Source organism: Oncorhynchus mykiss, chromosome 1 (assembly GCF_057628025.1).
Source record: "Oncorhynchus mykiss isolate SJ-2025 chromosome 1, ASM5762802v1, whole genome shotgun sequence".
NCBI lineage: Eukaryota > Metazoa > Chordata > Actinopteri > Salmoniformes > Salmonidae > Oncorhynchus > Oncorhynchus mykiss.
In genome coordinates this window covers 80,102,218-80,122,048 of record NC_143022.1, presented here as the reverse complement: position 1 = coordinate 80,122,048, position 19,831 = coordinate 80,102,218, and the positions used below count along the sequence as shown (strand labels likewise).

General features: G+C 41.9%; 2 protein-coding genes across 4 annotated transcripts in view; one reads left to right on the top strand and one right to left on the bottom strand.

The window, feature by feature from the left end:
* The first annotated feature begins 202 nt into the window (after nucleotides 1-202).
* LOC110529704 (gremlin-2) lies at nucleotides 203-8,586 on the top strand. Of its 3 annotated transcripts, none has more exons than XM_021612160.3 (2): nucleotides 203-762; nucleotides 6,509-8,586. In XM_021612160.3, the coding sequence occupies exon 2, from the start codon at nucleotides 6,510-6,512 to the stop codon at nucleotides 7,062-7,064; it is 555 nt and encodes a 184-aa protein (XP_021467835.1). In that variant the 5' UTR covers nucleotides 203-762; nucleotide 6,509; the 3' UTR covers nucleotides 7,065-8,586. The 3 variants fall into 3 exon arrangements, with proteins under 3 accessions (XP_021467835.1, XP_090097477.1, XP_090097474.1); XM_090241351.1 differs by having other exon boundaries at nucleotides 418-849; nucleotides 6,509-7,787; XM_090241348.1 differs by having other exon boundaries at nucleotides 756-893; nucleotides 6,509-7,787.
* The window catches only part of fmn2a (formin 2a), a 55,736-nt gene continuing 43,754 nt past the window's right edge, over nucleotides 7,850-19,831 (bottom strand). The window contains exons 15-18 of the mRNA XM_090241334.1: nucleotides 17,824-17,875; nucleotides 12,359-12,508; nucleotides 9,288-9,369; nucleotides 7,850-8,891 (exon numbers count right to left, since the gene is read on the bottom strand). Coding sequence (XP_090097460.1) covers nucleotides 8,865-8,891; nucleotides 9,288-9,369; nucleotides 12,359-12,508; nucleotides 17,824-17,875 — 311 coding nt within the window. The 3' untranslated portion in view covers nucleotides 7,850-8,864. The remainder of the gene's footprint in view (nucleotides 8,892-9,287; nucleotides 9,370-12,358; nucleotides 12,509-17,823; nucleotides 17,876-19,831) is intronic.

Here is a 19,831-nt window from a genome sequence, read left to right as displayed (position 1 = left end):
GTGTGTGTTGAAGGCTTTCAGTGGTACTGGAACACCTAATCATTGAACCCACCTCATGGCCAAGGGAGAAGAAAGGTGGATAGGTGGAAAGAGAGAGTGAGAGAGAGATATTAGTATGAAAGTGAAGGAGAGACAGGGAAAGTGAGGGAGGAAATTGCGTGAAGGGGGCGATAGTGGGAGAGCAAGATGGATTTAGGGTTTCAGAGTACGAGAGGGAGTGATAGAGGGAAGAGGGAATGAGCAAGACTGACAGGGGATTCCAAGAGTGGAGAGTCAGCAGTGAGTATGTTTGTGGAAACAGGAGGGAGGATAAGTATGCAGAGAAACAGAGAGGGTATGGGAGAGAGGTGAGGCTTGGTTTGATTCATGTTGTGGTCAGAGCCAATAGAAAGCCCCCATCTATGTCTAAGGGGAAGCAGAAGTGCGACTCCAAACCCAGCTGGAAACACACAGAGACACCGAACTAGAATACTGAGACACAGAAACCCAATGGCATAGAAAGACAGATTACAAAGAGAGGAGAAAAAGATATATACATATTTTGAGATAAATATGGATTATTAACAAACTCAAAGATACAGACTCAGTGGAGAGAAACAGGACCACAGACCTTGGGACACTCAGCTGAAAGTCCACCTCGGGTACCCCTGCTGTTCCAATGGAAACCAACACCAGGATTCCCTCTACAGGACCAGTAAGGGTGGACAGCTACCCCTAACTGAGACAGGATCACCCCACTGTCCTGGGACACTGTGGCAAGAGGTACAGTCACTGTCTTCCTCCTCCTGTTCATACAGTAGTCTTGGTGGCTGCTCAGTTATTCAGGCTGGAGAGCAACAGATATAGAGGGTGAGATTCAATCACAGGAAGAATTTTCCTGAATGTTTATGGAAGTGAGTGCTTTCATTGAGTTAATGGGTGTGTGGGTGATTGTTGATTTGGCTAATGAATGAAAGACTATTAGTGATACATTATTTGGCGTGTGTAGGTGTGGGAGAAGCTATAGCATTAAGGTAAGAATGTAACTTTGTGTCACAGTGTAAATCCATCAGTGTGTAAGAGAGACTGTAGCCTTGTTTATACCTGGTGCTAACATGGGTCATTTGTCCTGATCTTGTCTAAATTATGATTGTGCCCACGTTTCCAGAAATGTGTCTACACATGGTATTAAAATGTGTCTGTTATCCGTCCACTGAGTCTGCATTGTGACCAGATTTCCTGGTCCCTTCCTTTACGCACATTTCACACCTATTCTTTCAAAATAATATGTATTTATTTATTGTAAGATACATATTGATGTAGTCAGTCAATTGTGCCACCTGTCAATGCTTTCAGAGAGCGGAATAATAAGGATTTAATTGGTTTCTCTGTCCAGATCTGTCTACACTTGTAAGATATCCAGACACCATGCATGTCTGACTACCTCTGGAGGTGGACAGGATGATCTGATCACAATCAGATCACAATGTGTCTTTTGATTGTCTACACCTGTCTAATAATGTGGGCACAATCAGAATGTGGAAAATATCAGGAATAATCATGCAAGTTAGGTATTAACGGGACTTGTGAATATGTGAGAGACAGATGAATTACATGTGTGGGTGAGAGTTTGCGTGTGTAAGCGTTGTGTGAGTAGTGAGCTTGGCTTCTGATCCGATTCACCGCTCCGGTGACGGCTCCACCTTGGACTGATAGCTCTGATTCCAAAGAGGATTTAGGCAGGACACATCTTTGTCCTAATATAAACCCTTTGATATAAACCCTTCCCCACACTCTATTATTTCCAGTTTAATCCAAAGAGCTTTTTGTTAATTAATATTAGATTTAAATTTCCAAACACTGTATGTTTGTAATATTGGAACAATGCATTTAGCATGCTATTCACCTGCTATTCGTTCAGGGTGGAAATCTAAGAAATGAAGGTGTGTCTACAGATTAACCATATTTATATTTCCTTCCTTCATAATTCCACTGCCTTTACAAGCAAAGGAAACCATGAATAACGTCGAGCGAACCTGCCAGTTCCAATTGGAAAAAGCATTTAATTTGCGATTGAAATAACAACATTCTCGTTGCACTGGAATTTATGTGTTTAAGAGCTATTGTTAAGAGCTAAATGAGTATGAGTACACCCAAGCTGTAGGTTTCTTTTAGACCTGAATCTGCCGAGTTGATTTTTTGAATTTCTCATTTTTATTATACAATTTGTATCATATTAAATATTAGCCATTATCGGGAGCCACCATCAGTAATACCCACATACATTTATAACTGTCACTTTAGTGTTCGTTTTCTTCAATTTGTAGTTTACATTTTGCATCCTTCCATTCCGTTGACTTGTCTTTTCTCTGTCATGTCCAAGTTGTTCCTGAGGGTCGCTATTAGTGCATAATGTTAGGATGACGTTGTGCAGTAATATGGAACATGTAGCCTGTTTGAATCATTATGGAACTCAGACCACACCTACTGTAGCAGGTTCAACCTGGAGCCTGACGCACAGTTCACAACGACTGGACGGTTGATATACAGTTCCATGATTAGTGAGGATTAAGGTAGATTTATAGGATTATTGTTCAACCCCTATTGGGGGATCAGGTGCTTTCGGAAGATGGACAGGGACTCTGCTGTCCTAGCTTAACCGGGAAGCTAGTTCCACCATTGAGGTACCAGGACAGAGAATAGCTTGGACTGGGCTTAGCAGGAGCTGCCCTCCCGTAGGGTTGGGAGGGCCAAGAGTCCAGAGGTGGCAGAAATACTGTGTACCTAATTAAATATACACAGTATTTAAAGGAATGGCTTACCATAAATGTAATGAAAACCCTATTGAATGAAAACTCCTAGAGAAAATGTGTTGGCAAGCACTTGGGAGTGTTTTCAGCGGTTGAATTACATTTATCCAGCGCGCGCAAGGGAACAACGCCTGCAAAACCCGTTACTCAACTTCATAAGGTAATACCAGCTGGTGAGAAGTGGGTAGGAAAGGCGTAATTTCCTAAATTAGAATCGGGTCCTATATGAGCCATGTTACAATTCCCACCATGTGAGTTAACCCTATTGGTGCGATGTGTAGGGAGTTAGTCTTTCAGGCCAGCAAGCCGGGTTTACTTCCCTGTCTGGTCATTCTCTACAATATGTTGCTCTCACTCTGTGTGTCTACTATTAATTGCGGGGTAAATATCTACTAATACCGAGGGGGATGGAGAGCAAAGTGCCTCTCCTAACTGCTGGAGACTTGGAGACCAGTAGAGCATCTCTCAGCTGGCAGTAATTATGAAAATGGATTGTGGTGACAAATGGCTGTCCAAACAGCTCAGGGGCATGTTGGCGTTGAACACATTCAACCCAAGCTCCTCAAAATGCACATTTTCACAGTTAATGAGCCAGAAGAGGCCAGTTTGGGGAAATGCAAGCCACACATGGAGATAATGAAGTCCAATGTAATTGCCTTCATGTAAAAACACAGAGTTTTGTTTTCTGTGTGTGAGCTTTGGCCTGTTGAATTGAATACAATAATTGACGTCAGTTATCCTGTTCTTGTCATTGCTAACACTTTATCTCAGGGCCCATGTGGAAGGTACTGCTTTGAGCTTATTGACTGAATAATTAGCAGATTGCATTATTGAAGAACCCTTGACCTAAAATGGTTGATCTGCTACGATAGAGGCGCTGGTACTTTGGTGCAGACGGAAAGTTCATCCAAGTGTAGCCGCCCACTGCGGTCAGTAAAGCTCAAGTTGCCATTGGCAATTCTTACTCTGGGAGATGGCTATCCCAGTTCTGTTTTTGGAGTCCATTATTTGTAGACCTGAGGTCTGAGACGGTTCATTCAAGCGTATAGAGCCTGGTATTTGTGGTTGTGATATAACATGCAGTGGCCCTGTAAGTGGACAGATAGCATGGTCCAGTTCAGCTCTGTCTCACCGATAATACAAAAACCACAGTCTCCCTCCGGCTCAGACTCCATGATGATTGGTGAGAGAGAGAGTCAGGGGGGTGGATGAGGGGGGCTGCAAGCAGTAAAGTCAGGGCTAAAGAGTTTGTTTTGTTTTCCAACAGTCTCTCTGTACACTATCATTATCCCCCCACTTCCCCACCCAACCTCCAAACCGCAATTTGTCTTGCTGTGAGATTGATGACGATAGCTGGCAGGGTCGTCTGTATCATACTTAGGCAAAGTTTGGAAGTGGAGAAGGACTGAAGCACTGACTGTATAACATATCTGTCATCTGCTGTGTACACAGTCAGGATATCCCTCCAACCCCTAGGGCCTTTAAACTCACCAGACCTGGGCTAGTCTTCTTAACTAATGAAGAGGAAATAGAGAGGAAAAACTTTGCAGGAAGCCCACTGTGTTGGATTGAGTTCATCCATTCTGATCAGTAGTCACTGGATGTTTTTAGGGACAAAAGCATTTGTTTAACTGGTGAGTAGATCATTGAATGATGGAGGAGGGTCATGACATTGAGATGCAGTGGGGACAGACGGAAACATCATCATTACATTTGACACTGTGTGGTCAAGTGTGTGTGTGTGTGTAAGAGATGTGTCCTTATGATAGAGTTGAGCCAGACTTAGTCGTGCGTAACTTGAACTTTCACAGAAATCTCCTACTGACATCAATGCATGAATTATGTAAACATTCTTATCACACATCAGTTGCTCTGGAAGACACTGAAGAGGTGAATGTTAACTCCCCCTTGTCCTTCTCATGACCACCATCATCCACCATCCAATCAGTCCTCTTCTCTAAACCCTCCACCATCCTCATGGTTCCTGGGTATACCAGTACCTAGCCCTCCACCATTCTCATGGTTCCTGGGTATACCAGTACCTAGCCCTCCACCATCCTCATGGTTCCTGGGTATACCAGTACCTAGCCCTCCACCATTCTCATGGTTCCTGGGTATACCAGTACCTAGCCCTCCACCATCCTCATGGTTCCTGGGTATACCAGTACCTAGCCCTCCACCATCCTCATGGTTCCTGGGTATACCAGTACCTAGCCCTCCACCATCCTCATGGTTCCTGGGTATACCAGTACCTAGCCCTCCACCATCCTCATGGTTCCTGGGTATACCAGTATCTAGCCCTCCACCATCCTCATGGTTCCTGGGTATACCAGTACCTAACTCTCCACCATCCTCATGGTTCCTGGGTATACCAGTATCTAGCCCTCCACCATTCTCATGGTTCCTGGGTATACCAGTACCTAGCCCTCCACCATCCTCATGGTTCCTGGGTATACCAGTACCTAGCCCTCCACCATCCTCATGGTTCCTGGCTCGACTGTTCTATTCTTCATTACCTTCTGGTCATAGACACAGCTGCCCAATAGATTACTGTGAACATTGGGACAGTTTCATTGAGACAGAGAGGTTAACAGGGCAGAGCGCCATGACCCAGGGTCAAGAGCAGAAACTAAACAGAGACAGAAACCCAAAGTAGATCATGATAAAGTCATTGTCCCACGTCCAATTGTGTTGTCCCACGTCCAGGAAATGGAGAAGGGATGCACAATTTGCACAGCAAAGAAGTCTTTCAGGGAATTGGAGCAGCCAATGGCTTTGGAGGGCTTTTGGTCCGCATTCAGAATTCTTACTTTATACTGTATATGCAATTCAAGAACAACATCTGTTGCAAAGATTTTTGAGTGACTGACAAATTGTACTGGCATTAATACAGATACATACCAGTAATTTTCTTTCCCAACAAAGGTATTCAACTTAAATCATACTTCCTTTTTCCAGTAAAAATCAGAAAGACAAATTCTAAATAACTTTTTTTTGGATTACATTGTGAATTGTATGTGTGTGTGAGCGTTTAGGCATGTGTTTATGTGTGTTTATGGAGAGTTTCATCTCGGTCTCACATCTGCCAGTCGGCAGTGTGGAGAGAGACACAGACAGAGCAGTTTATAGTGCTCATAGGGCTTAGGGCTTGGTCACAGAGTGGGAATGGAGACCCACAGGGTACTCTTCTCCTCCCCTAATAACATTCAGATGGGCCTGCTAATGCATGTTTACATATCTGCGGCATAGTTCATGACTAGAGTAAGCAAAGCCCTAATTATTTTACCCGGCGACGAGACCAATAAAATCAACTTCCTTTTCTCGTTATGGGTGTTTAAGGGTTTCCTTTGATGGCAAGACATGTTTATTTTTGGAAGAGTTCTGTAGCTGAGAAGAAAGCAAATATAAGTATTGACACAGACGTTGACAAGATGATCGATTGATTAACTCAATGATGCCTTAAAGGGCAGAGTGAAGAGGAGGGGGAAGTGCAATATGACATGTGAACATTCACACACAAACATAGGCTAAACACCAAAGCATACACACACAGACGGAATGCTGTTACACTGGAATAACTTCAGGATTGAGACATACCCAGTAGACTCAACCTCGCTTAAACCAATACATTCTAGTCACAGTATAGTCACTGTTTATGTACAAGGCTCAATCTTAGTTTTGTAGCACTGAAACTAACCTTTCTGTCTAATTTTCCCCAGAATGTTTTGGAGAATCACTCTCCCGGTCCTACTGGCTGGGGTGCTCTGCGTTGCCACAGACACCAGGAAGCCCCGCCCCCAGGGCTCCATCCCCTCACTTTTCAAGACCAAAGGCAACATGTCGGAGCGTCAGCGCCTGTTGCCGCGAAAACCCGAAGTCCTTTCGTCAAGTCGGGAGGCCCTGGTGGTCACGGAGCGCCGGTACCTCCGACGTGACTGGTGCAAGACACAACCCCTCCGCCAGACAGTGAGTGAGGAGGGCTGTCGGAGTCGTACGGTGGTCAACCGCTTCTGCTATGGCCAGTGTAACTCCTTCTACATCCCCCGCCACATGAGCCCTAGCTCAAATCGAGGCTTGGGGTCCGGCCGGAAGAACCACAACAAGGCCCAAGAGCCCTTCCAGTCCTGTTCCTTCTGCAGGCCGCACCGCATCACCCAGCTCACTGTGCAGCTGGACTGTCCAGGGCTGCAACCAGCCTTCCGCCATCGCAAGGTGCAGCGTGTCAAACAGTGTCGCTGCATGTCGGTGGATGTGAGTGGTAACGGAAAACTGTGAGGGATTCTTTGGAACCAGACCATGACAGTCACCATGGACACTAATGTGACTGTGAAAGTGAACGTTAACATGAACATGAATACCGTAGACATGACAGGGGACAAGCTAGTAGTACCTCTCCCCTATATTGGACTATGCTGCATTATCACTTTGTACACAGGTCTACTGGTCACACAAAATGAACCCTACAGGTACTGGTAGTACAGAGTGGCCCATCTATTAGCCCTTTGACTATATGGACAGCTATGGTAAAAACTACAAATTGCAGACATAAATGGATGCATTGCACAACACCAACTGAAGCACAGACATGTTTCAGTTCATATTAAACAACTGGGTCCTTGGACATTTGGAACATATAAAACCATAAGCACAGCACCAAGTTCTAGACTGAAAGTGGAGCTGCCTATGGCATGCTGTGGACTGGGCTTACCTGGGGGAACTGTCCAGGCAATAGGGCTTCAGACTGAGAAAAAAGAACCTAGTCTGTCTAAGTATCTGCCTGTGGATTTAAGAGCCACCTGTGAAATAATTGACACAAATATCAAGCTAGCCAGTAAAGAAATTATATTACTATTTTATGTATAACTGTTGTACTATAAATATATATGTATATGTCAAAGGATAAGTAGCTATAAATATATATAAAATCTATTTCATGTGAAACATCTGTGTGGTCTGAATGCAAACAATGTTGTGGCAATAAAGGATATAGTTGACTAATGATGTTTGAGAAGAATAGGCTCAACAACTATTCAGATAAAGACTTTCAGGATGATTCATCTTCAATAAATAGTATTTTATCAGGAACAAAGGCGTTATTGCAAATGGGGACACAGTCACCAACAGCTCTACAAGGCTCATACAAAACATAGAACAGGAAAACAATTCAAACATACAAATCATACAGGATATGTCACATACAGATTGCATATCATTTTACATGTAATGTGGATAAGGTTATTTTTTAAAATTGTAATATTATTTCAATATGTAGCTATGGTTCCATAATAAAAAAAACAATAGAGGATGATGTGAAATCCTCATGACCTACTAAATACCTTGGTTCTAAATACCTTAGCAGCTAAACTCAAGTCATGGTTAAGTTCATGATTTATTGCATAAACTACAACTGTACATCACGTATCATCCTTCTATGAAACTACAGTGTATGATAAACTGATTATTGTCACAATGCAAGTTTTCACTAAGCAGGTCTGGTTTCCATACAGGTTGTAATGTAGATTAATTGAATTGGCTCATTTGTCATTAACTAGCTCAGTGTGCTATAAAGGCACTTGACTTGCTGTCTGGTAAGCAAATATATATACAAGCTCACTCTTGTTCTCCTTTTTATACTGGAAGGCAGTGCAGGGATGGATAGAAATGGCTTATTGAAACATGATTGTCTTAACTGGTGTCTTCTATCAAATGCTACAGGGGATAGGCTGGATACCAGAACATGTGTGTCGCACTGTAAAACGAAGCATTTCTCATTAAAATGGCATCTGTCCAAAGATAATTAACTGTTTAATTAATTCTACAATACTTACTTTGGACTTGGGAGAAATCTCTCATTGACAGATAGCGCCAAAGCATGGTACAGGGTTTATATCAAACTTTCCAACAAGTATGTTGGGCATAGTTACATGTATAACCAGTTGGATGACAGAAATAAACTATTAAAAAAAGAAAAGAACATAACATATTTTTAAATACAATAGCTAAAAAGACATATCAGATTGTGTTGATCTCACTTGTGCAAACTTTTCCTGGGTAAGACTTCTCCAGTCCATTGGCTCAGATCTTCTGACCGAGTTTGGCTTTCTGTGGAATAAAAACAGATGGAAGTGAGTTTCAGACATTACAATGGGGCACATAAATGAATTCACCCCCGCATTTTGACACTAAAATAAAGTGGTAACGGGGGTGGAGGGGGGATTTCTACAGAGATTTTAAAAACTAGGAGTGAGAAGGGGGAAAATACAGTTGTAGGATCTTAATTTGATCACTCCTTTGTTGTTGAGAATTTTCCATGCAGATGAGCTTTGTGATTTACATAAATCGACTATTCATTAAAATCCTATTGCTGCATGATTATTTTGTGACAGTAAAGGTCAAATTAAGTTCCTACATCTGTATTTTATGGGGAATAAAGAGACAGAAAGCGGTTAGGAGAAAATGGTTTAGGAAGAAGGAAAAAGAGACTTAAAGAGAACTCACTATTCCAGAGGACTGTTTGGGTTTGACGCTGTACGAGACCTTCTCTCTGGCTTGTTTGAAAACCTCCTCTGCCGTTTTCAGTCTGAAAAGACACCACTAGTTTCAGCCATGCATTTGTAATATACACACGCTTGCATTTGAAATGTACCTTCTCCTAGAAATGGAGATAAGGTATGTTTGCAGTAGTAAAAGGTCAGGCAACTCAGCAGTGAGGTTTTCCAGGCAAGGTTTGGGTCTCTGCTGTTTATACAGGAGAAAGTTATGGGTGACCAGTTCCAATGTTTTAAGAAGCCCATTTCTGATCCACTGTGATGATAGAGACAGGTTTAAACCATTCAGTGGCCTGACTCTCAACACTGCACACTGTAAAAAAAAAAAAAAAAACACATTCTAGACAGTACATTCATGTGTGTGTTTGTCCAAATTTGGTATGCCTTTGTAGTAAGTCAGGTTGGGGGCGGGGGGGGGGTGCTCTACATTTCCCAATTGTCTAGATGGTGGTAGGCCAAATAGGTAATGATTACAACTTTGTTTTAATAATTTCCCGCAAATTAACAAAACACAAGACATTACTTTTTATTTTTACAAGTACATATCACAATGTAATCTACATCCAGCAGAACGAAACAATTAGCATTTGTTGACTTTTCAAATGTTATCTCCAAAACCATCAAACCACTGGAAGCTAACAGAATCGCCCATGTGTTCTTTTCACTATTGGGGTTATGAAACCGATCTGGGTCGTTTCAACTCTTCTCTTTCTTATCTTGTCTATGAATTTGAATGACTCTGATAGGATCTAATAGTGAACATGTGATGCATGCTATTGAAAACTCATGTTTGGGGATCATTCATTCCAACACTGAAGATTCAACACTCATCTATGGCAACTCCTGACTTTCTGCTTGATATTTACCTCACAGGGTAGGTTCAATAGAAATATGAGTATATCTATATGAATCAAAATGTAAGTTTGTCTGATACATTTCCCTTCTACGAGATTATTACATAAAACATGTATTGCATTCTGGGATTAATGGTGTTCGGTTGCTTCAGCATCCTTGGTTGTTACAACACACAGCATTCTCTATTGTTTCAAGGGGAGTCGAAGAGCTCAAGGTGCACGACATTTGACCTCAATCAAGGTGCTTTATTCTTCACATTAAGCTGACAGATGGCTTCACATGGCTTGTCAAGGTAATGTGCTTGGTGTGCTTGAAGGTGAATGTGAAACAGTAGGTTCCTTGTGTTCCAGGGAGATATACAGTGCCTTCGGGAAAAGTATTCAGACCTTTTCTAAGATTGATTAAATGGTTTTTTTTGTCATTAATCTACACACAATACCCCATAATGTCAAAGCAAAAATAGGTTTTTAGAAATGTTTGCTAATTTATTAAAAGTGAAAAACTGAAATATGACATAAGTTATACGTTTTCAGACCCTTTACTCAGTACTTTGTTGAAGCACCTTTGGCAGCGATTATAGAATCGAGTCTTCTTGGGTATGATGCTACAAGCTTGGCACACCTGTATTTGGGGAGTTCTCCCATTATTCTCTGCAGATCCTCTCAAGCTGTCAGGTTGGACGGGGAGCGTTGCTTCACAGCTATTCTCAGGTTTCTCCTCAGATGTTCGATTGGGTTCAAGCCTATGCTCTGGTTGGGCCACTCAAGGACATTCAGAAACTTGTCGAGAAGTCACTCCTGAATTGTCTTGTCTGTGTGCTTGGGGTCGTTGTCCTTTTGGAATGTGAACCTTCGCCCCAGTCTGAGGTCCTGAGCGCTTTGGAGCAGGTTTTCATCAAGGATCTCTCTGTACTTTTCTACGTTCATATTTCCCTCGATCTTGACTAGTCTCCCTGTCCCTGCCGCTGAAAAACATTCCCACAGCATGATGCTGCCACCACCATGCTTCACCGTAGGGATGGTGCCAGGTTTCCTCGAGACGTGACGCTTGGCATTCAGGCCAAAGAGTTCAATCTTGGTTTCATCAAACCAGAGAATCTTGTTATCTCATGGTCTGAGAGTCTTTAGGTGCCTTTTGGCAAACTCCAGACGGGCTGTTATGTGCCTTTTACTCAGGAGTGGCTTCCATCTGGCCACTCTACCATAAAGGCCTGATTGGTGGAGTGCTGCAGAGATGGTTGTCCTTCGGGAAGGTTCTCCCATCTCCAAAGAGGAACTCTAGAGCTCTGTCAGAGTGAACATTGGGTTCTTGATCATCTCCCTGACCAAAGCCCTTCTCCCCGATTTATGAGTTTGACCGGGCGGCCAGCTCTAGGAAGAGCCTTGGTGGTTCCAAACGTCTTACATTTAAGAATGATGGAGGCCGCTGTGTTCTTGGTGACCTTCAATGCTGCAGACATGCCCCCATCCAACCTGACAGAGCTTGAGAGAATCTGCAGAGAATAATGGGAGAAACTCCTGAAATACAGGTGTGCTAAGCTTGTAGCATCCATAATAAATACAATACAAATACACAATCCTGTCTCGGCGCTCTATGGACAATTCCATTGACCTCATGGCTTGGTTTTAGCTCTGACATGCACTGTCAACTGTGGGACCTTATATAGACAGGTCGGTCTCTTTCCAAATCATGTCCAATCAATTGAATTTACCACAGGTCGACTCCCATCAAGTTGTAGAAACATCTCAATGGAAACAGGATGCACCTGAGCTCAATTTCGAGTCTAATAGCAAAGGGTAAATATATATATATATATTTTAATAAATGTGCAAACATTTCTAAAAGCCAGTTTTTGCTTTGTCATTATGGTGTATTGTGTGTAGATTGCTCTTTTTTTCTAATCCATTTTAGAATAAGGCTGTAACGTAATAAAATGTGGAAAAAGTCAAAGCTCTGAATACTTTCCGAAGGCACTATAGTAGTAAAAGTAGACATGTAGATTTGACATGTACCGTACAGTCGACCTGTGGTAGGTCTGTAGAAGTTCAGAACATATGTTGTACAACCCTCCCCAAAGTAAGACCCAGCAAAGAGTGGCATTCATTGAATAGGATGGACTCAACACACATAAAAGAACTGCAAAACACAGCTTGCACCAATCCTTACCGTTCCTGTAACCTCAGTTTGTTTTCCTTCTTCCAAAGATCTTTGAAATCAGTGGAGAACTCATGCCACACAGAAAACAGCGTGTTGGGAGAGACTTCCTTCTCGCCCGCCTTGGCCTTGACTGAAAAGAACATGCTCAGCTCCAAAAAACTGAGGATAGAGAGAACAAAAACATTACATCAAACCCAAAATACACAAATTACAATAGTAGATTACAGAAACACTAAGTTATTGTGAAACCTGTAGGCTTATAATAAATATGTGAAATGTGAAAGTTAATCTTGGAAAAATAAGAGCATTTCAGAAAAACACTTGATATGGAAGTATGCTAAGTAAAGGTGACTGGGCATTTCAGAACACAAAGAAATACTAGAATGTATTAGCTGGCACAATCACATTCTTTCCTAACTCAATAACATAAAGTGATATTATCCCTCTACACATAACATTCCAAATGAATAGGTTATAAACCCTTTAAAGGGAATGAATCTCACTGTGCTCAAGTCTCAGAGACAAACACATAAAGGGAGAGAGAGACAAACACATAAATAAATGGAGAGCGAGAGAGAGAGACAAACACATAAAGAAAGGAAGAGAGAGCGAGAGAGACAAATATATAACACAAAGAAAAGGAGACACAACAACACATAAAGGGAGAGAGAGAGACAACACATAAAGACAGGGAGAGAGACAAACATAAAGAAAGGGAGAGAGAGACAAACATAAAGAAAGGGAGAGAGAGAGACAAACACATAAAGGGAGAGAGACAAACACATAAATAAATGGAGAGCGAGAGAGAGAGACAAACACATAAAGAAAGGAAGAGAGAGCGAGAGAGACAAATATATAACACAAAGAAAAGGAGAGAGACAGAGAGAGACAACACATAAAGAAAGGGAGAGAGACAAACACATAAAGAAAGGGAGAGAGACAACACATAAAGAAAGGGAGAGAGACAACACATAAAGAAAGGGAGAGAGACAAACACATAAAGAAAGGGAGAGAGACAACACATAAAGACAGGGAGAGAGACAAACATAAAGAAAGGGAGAGAGAGACAAACATAAAGAAAGGGAGAGAGACAACACATAAAGAAAGGGAGAGAGACAACACATAAAGAAAGGGAGAGAGACAACACATAAAGAAAGGGAGAGAGACAAACACATAAAGAAAGGGAGAGAGACAACACATAAAGACAGGGAGAGAGACAAACATAAAGAAAGGGAGAGAGAGACAAACATAAAGAAAGGGAGAGAGACAACACATTAAGAAAGGGAGAGAGACAACACATAAAGAAAGGGAGAGAGACAACACATAAAGACAGGGAGAGAGACAAACATAAAGAAAGGGAGAGAGAGACAAACATAAAGAAAGGGAGAGAGACAACACATAAAGAAAGGGAGAGAGACAACACATAAAGAAAGGGAGAGAGACAACACATAAAGAAAGGGACAGAGACAAACACATAAAGAAAGGGAGAGAGACAACACATAAAGAAAGGGAGAGAGACAAACACATAAAGAAAGGAAGAGAGAGCGAGAGAGACAAATATATAACACAAAGAAAAGGAGACACAACAACACATAAAGGGAGAGAGAGAGACAACACATAAAGACAGGGAGAGAGACAAACATAAAGAAAGGGAGAGAGAGACAAACATAAAGAAAGGGAGAGAGAGAGACAAACACATAAAGGGAGAGAGACAAACACATAAATAAATGGAGAGCGAGAGAGAGAGACAAACACATAAAGAAAGGAAGAGAGAGCGAGAGAGACAAATATATAACACAAAGAAAAGGAGAGAGACAGAGAGAGACAACACATAAAGAAAGGGAGAGAGACAACACATAAAGAAAGGGAGAGAGACAAACACATAAAGAAAGGAAGAGAGAGCGAGAGAGACAAATATATAACACAAAGAAAAGGAGAGAGACAGAGAGAGACAACACATAAAGAAAGGGAGAGAGACAACACATAAAGAAAGGGAGAGAGACAAACACATAAAGAAAGGGAGAGAGACAACACATAAAGAAAGGGAGAGAGACAAACACATAAAGAAAGGAAGAGAGAGCGAGAGAGACAAATATATAACACAAAGAAAAGGAGAGAGACAGAGAGAGACAACACATAAAGAAAGGGAGAGAGACAACACATAAAGAAAGGGAGAGAGACAAACACATAAAGAAAGGGAGAGAGACAACACATAAAGAAAGGGAGAGAGACAACACATAAAGAAAGGGAGAGAGACAACACATAAAGAAAGGGAGAGAGACAAACACATAAAGAAAGGGAGAGAGACAACACATAAAGAAAGGGAGAGAGACAACACATAAAGAAAGGGAGAGAGACAACACATAAAGAAAGGGAGAGAGACAACACATAAAGAAAGGGAGAGAGACAACACATAAAGAAAGGGAGAGAGACAAACACATAAAGAAAGGGAGAGAGAGACAAACACATAAAGAAAGGGAGAGAGAGAGACAAACACAAAGAAAGGGAGAGAGAGAGAGACAAACACATAAAGAAAGGGAGAGAGAGACAAACACATAAAGAAAGGGAGAGAGAGACAAACACAAAGGGAGAGAGAGACAAACACATACAGGGAGAGAGAGACAAACACATAAAGGGAGAGAGAGACAAACACATAAAGGGAGAGAGAGAGACAAACAAAAAGAAAGGGAGAGAGAGACAAACACATAAAAAAGGTAGAGAGAGACAAACACAAAGGGAGAGAGAGAGAGACAAACACATAAAGGGAGAGAGAGACAAACACATAAAGGGAGAGAGAGAGACAAACACATAAAGAAAGGGAGAGAGAGAGACAAACACATAAAGAAAGGGAGAGAGAGAGACAAACACATAAAGGGAGAGAGAGAGACAAACACAAAGAAAGGGAGAGAGAGAGACAAACACAAAGAAAGGAGAGAGAGAGAGACAAACACAAAGGGAGAGTGAGAGACAAACACAAAGAAAGGGAGAGCGAGAGACAAACACAAAGGGAGAGATAGAGACAAACACAAAGAAAGGGAGAGAGAGAGACAAACACAAAGAAAGGGAGAGAGAGAGACAAACACATAAAGGGAGAGAGAGAGAGACAAACACAAAGAAAGGGAGAGAGAGAGACAAACACATAAAGGGAGAGAGAGAGACAAACACAAAGGGAGAGAGAGAGACAAACACACAAAGGGAGAGAGAGAGACAAACACACAAAGGGAGAGAGAGACAAACACAAAGAAAGGGAGAGAGAGAGACAAACACAAAGAAAGGGAGAGAAAGACAAACACATAAAGGGAGAGAGAGAGACAAACACATAAAGAAAGGGAGAGAGAGACAAACACAAAGGGAGAGAGAGAGACAAACACACAAAGGGAGAGAGAGAGACAAACACAAAGAAAGGGAGAGAGAGAGACAAACACAAAGAAAGGGAGAGAGAGACAAACACAAAGAAAGGGAGAGAGAGACAAACACAAAGAAAGGGAGAGAGAGACAAACACACAAAGGGAGAGAGAGACAAACACAAAGAAAGGGAGAGAGAGACAAACATACAAAGGGAGAGAGAGAGACAAACACACAAAGGGAGAGAGAGACAAACACATAAAGGGAGAGAGAGAGACAAACACACAAAGGGAGAGAGAGACAAACACACAAAGGGAGAGAGAGACAAACACATAAAGGGAGAGAGAGAGACAAAGACAAAGAAAGGGAGAGAGAGAGACAAACACATAAAGAAAGGGAGAGAGAGAGACAAACACAAAGAAAGGGAGAGAGACAAACACAAAGAAAGGGAGAGAGAGAGACAAACACAAAGAAAGGGAGAGAGAGACAAACACATAAAGGGAGAGAGAGAGAGAGAGACAAACATAAAGAAAGGGAGAGAGAGAGACAAACACATAAAGAAAGGGAGAGAGAGACAAACACATAAAGAAAGGGAGAGAGAGAGACAAACACAAAGAAAGGGAGAGAGACAAACACAAAGAAAGGGAGAGAGAGAGACAAACACAAAGAAAGGGAGAGAGAGACAAACACATAAAGGGAGAGAGAGAGAGAGAGACAAACATAAAGAAAGGGAGAGAGAGAGACAAACACATAAAGAAAGGGAGAGAGAGACAAACACATAAAGAAAGGGAGAGAGAGAGACAAACACATAAAGAACGGGAGAGACAAACACATAAAGAAAGGGAGAGAGAGACAAACACATAAAGGGAGAGAGAGAGAGACAAACACATAAAGAACGGGAGAGAGAGAGACAAACACAAAGAAAGGGAGAGAGAGAGACAAACACAAAGAGAGAGAGAGAGAGACAAACACAAAGAAAGGGAGAGAGAGAGACAAACACAAAGGGAGAGAGAGAGAGACAAACACATAAAGGGAGAGAGAGAGAGACAAACACAAAGAAAGGGAGAGAGAGAGACAAACACAAAGGGAGAGAGAGAGAGACAAACACAAAGAAAGGGAGAGAGAGAGAGACAAACACATAAAGAAAGGGAGAGAGAGACAAACACAAAGGGAGAGAGAGAGAGAGACAAACATAAAGAAAGGGAGAGAGAGAGACAAACACATAAAGAAAGGGAGAGAGAGACAAACACATAAAGAAAGGGAGAGAGAGAGACAAACACATAAAGAACGGGAGAGAGAGACAAACACATAAAGAAAGGGAGAGAGAGACAAACACATAAAGGGAGAGAGAGCGAGACAAACACATAAAGAAAGGGAGAGAGAGAGACAAACACATAAAGAAAGGGAGAGAGAGAGACAAACACAAAGGGAGAGAGAGAGACAAACACAAAGAAAGGGAGAGAGAGAGACAAACACATAAAGGGAGAGAGAGAGAGACAAACACAAAGAAAGGGAGAGAGAGAGAGAGACAAACACATAAAGAACGGGAGAGAGAGAGACAAACACATAAAGAAAGGGAGAGAGAGAGACAAACACATAAAGGGAGAGAGAGAGACAAACACAAAGAAAGGGAGAGAGAGACAAACACATAAAGGGAGAGAGAGAGAGAGAGACAAACACTTAAAGGGAGAGAGAAAGACAAACACATAAAGAAAGGGAGAAAGAGAGAGACAAACAGGAGAGAAAGATAAATAGAGGAAGAGAGAGCACACGTGAAAGTGACAAATGCCCTGGTTTTGTGCTTGATCAATACCCGGGAGTTTGGAGGGAACACATTCCTGCCTAGTGTTAACAGAAGCCTGGAGCCAACGCTGTCTACTCTGTCTCTGCTTGGATAAACAACCCAGACACTGGATGTCTTCAGTCTATCACAGGAGCCGCAGTATAGGCCATCTATAGGTAGAGTTACATGTTCCATGTAGCCTGGGGATCTAAACATTGATGAAGGACAGTAAAGAGTGAACTTAGCTGATAATTTTGTAAGCTGTACTTACAAAATTGTCATTGTCACAATGTTATCATACTGCAGCTCTAACAGCTGAAAAAAATATAATCAGGTGTATTCTTACATCTTGTGAGTGTTCTCTAGTTGTGTTTCTTGTGCCTCCAGATCAGTTTTTGCTGTGAGAGAAAAAATAGTCAGAATATAGGCATAATAAGCCACTCAACAGGACAACATCATACAGTAGGCAAAGTTCAGCAGTAATGGATCATTAAAGAAACATGTGGCACTCCATCCCATGAGCTACTGTAGTTACCAGTTCAGTTACTATGGACAACATGAAGATACAATGCGATGATGATAACAATGTGGCCGGTTACACATAAGCCATAAACAAGGTTTAATTATTAGTATTGATAAATACGCTTCAAAAGTATGTGGACACCCCTTCAAATTAGTGGATTCTGCTATTTCAGTCACACCCATTGCTGACAGGTGTATAAAATTGAGCACACAGCCACACAATCTCCATAGACAAGCATTGGCAGTAGAATGACCTGTACTGAAGAGCTCAGTGACTTTCAATGTGGCACCGTCATAGGATGCCACCTTTCCAACAAGTCAGTTTGTTAAATTTCTGCCCTTCTAGAGCCGCCGGTCAACTGTAAGTTGCTGTTATTGTAAAGTGGAAACGTCTAGGAGCAACAACGTCTCGGCCGCGAAGTGGTAGGCCATACAAGCTCACAGAACGGAATTGCCAAATGCTGAACCGTGTAGTGCATAAACATCATCTGTCCTCAGGTGCAACACTCACTACCGAGTTCTAAACTGCCTCTGGAAGCAACATCACCACAAGAACCGTTCATTGGAAGCTTCATGAAATGGGTTTCCATAGCCAAGCAGCCACACACAAGCCTAAGATCACCATGAGCAATGCAAAGCGTCGGCTGAGTGGTGTAACGCTCGCCGCCATAGGACTCTGGAGCAGTGGAAGCAGTTTACTGGAGTGATAAATTACGCTTCACCATCTGGCAGTCCGATGGATGAATCTGAGTTTGGCGGATGCCAGGAGAACGCTACCTACCCCAATGCATAGTACCAACTGTAAAGTTTGGTGGAGGAGGAATAATGGTCTGGGGCTGTTTGTATGCTTAGTTCCAGTGAAGGGAAATCTTAACGCTACAGCATACAATGACTTTCTAGACGATTCTGTGCTTCCAAATTTGTTGCAATAGTTTGGGATAAGCCCTTTCCTGTTTCAGCATGACAATGCTGACCAACTGCGAGCCAGGCCTAATTTCCCAACTTCAGTGCCCGACCTCACTAATGCTCTTGTGGCTGAATAGAAGCAATGTTCAAGCATCTAGTGGAAATCCTTCCCAAAAGAGTGGAGGTTGTTATAGCAGTTATAGCAACTCCATAGTAAAAATCATAAAAATCAATGGATTTTGGAAATAGATGTTTGATGTCCATATACTTTTGTCCATTCTAGTGTTGCTTATACAATTTATCATATAGGCAGAATGACTGGGTTTCCCCTGTATAGACAGTTTACACAGGATTTCACACATCAACATTAATAACACTTGCTGTCATTTTCAGGGTTAGTTCATGCAATTGAGTGTTGAACTGACTGCGGTGGCATCACTGTGTTCTTTGTGTACATTTAGTATTAATGAGTTCAGGGAATTATTGTGAAATATCCTCAAACTCAGAGGAATTCTAGAAGTTATCCTTGGTCTTAGGAAGATTTTTTCATAATTCTCTCTCTAATTCTCTTTTCCACCATGTATAAACAAAGATGTTGATTCGACGTACAATTGTAAGGTAACCAGCTGCAATAGGATAGTGAGTTTGCAAAAATAATTATGTGTTAAGCAAACTCACAATCCTATCGCAGCTGCTTGCCTTACAAATGTACAACGAATCAACATCTTATAAATGTTTTTTGATGTACAGCGCAGTTCATTTTCATTGAGATATTGAGGAAGTCTGTGATACTGTAACCAAGGTGTTCTGGTGAACCAGTCTTTTTCTGAGACCTGACTTGCATTAGCTCCCTGAGAAAATGCCTATAGGCCAACGTTTTAGCTGAGTGGGCTAACACAGTCTTGTAGTACGCAGACGAGGATGTC

Coding starts and splice junctions, on each gene's coding strand:
- LOC110529704 (XM_021612160.3), top strand. CDS start 6,510: ATGTTTTGGAGAATCACTCTCCCGGTCCTACTGGCTGGGGTGCTCTGC.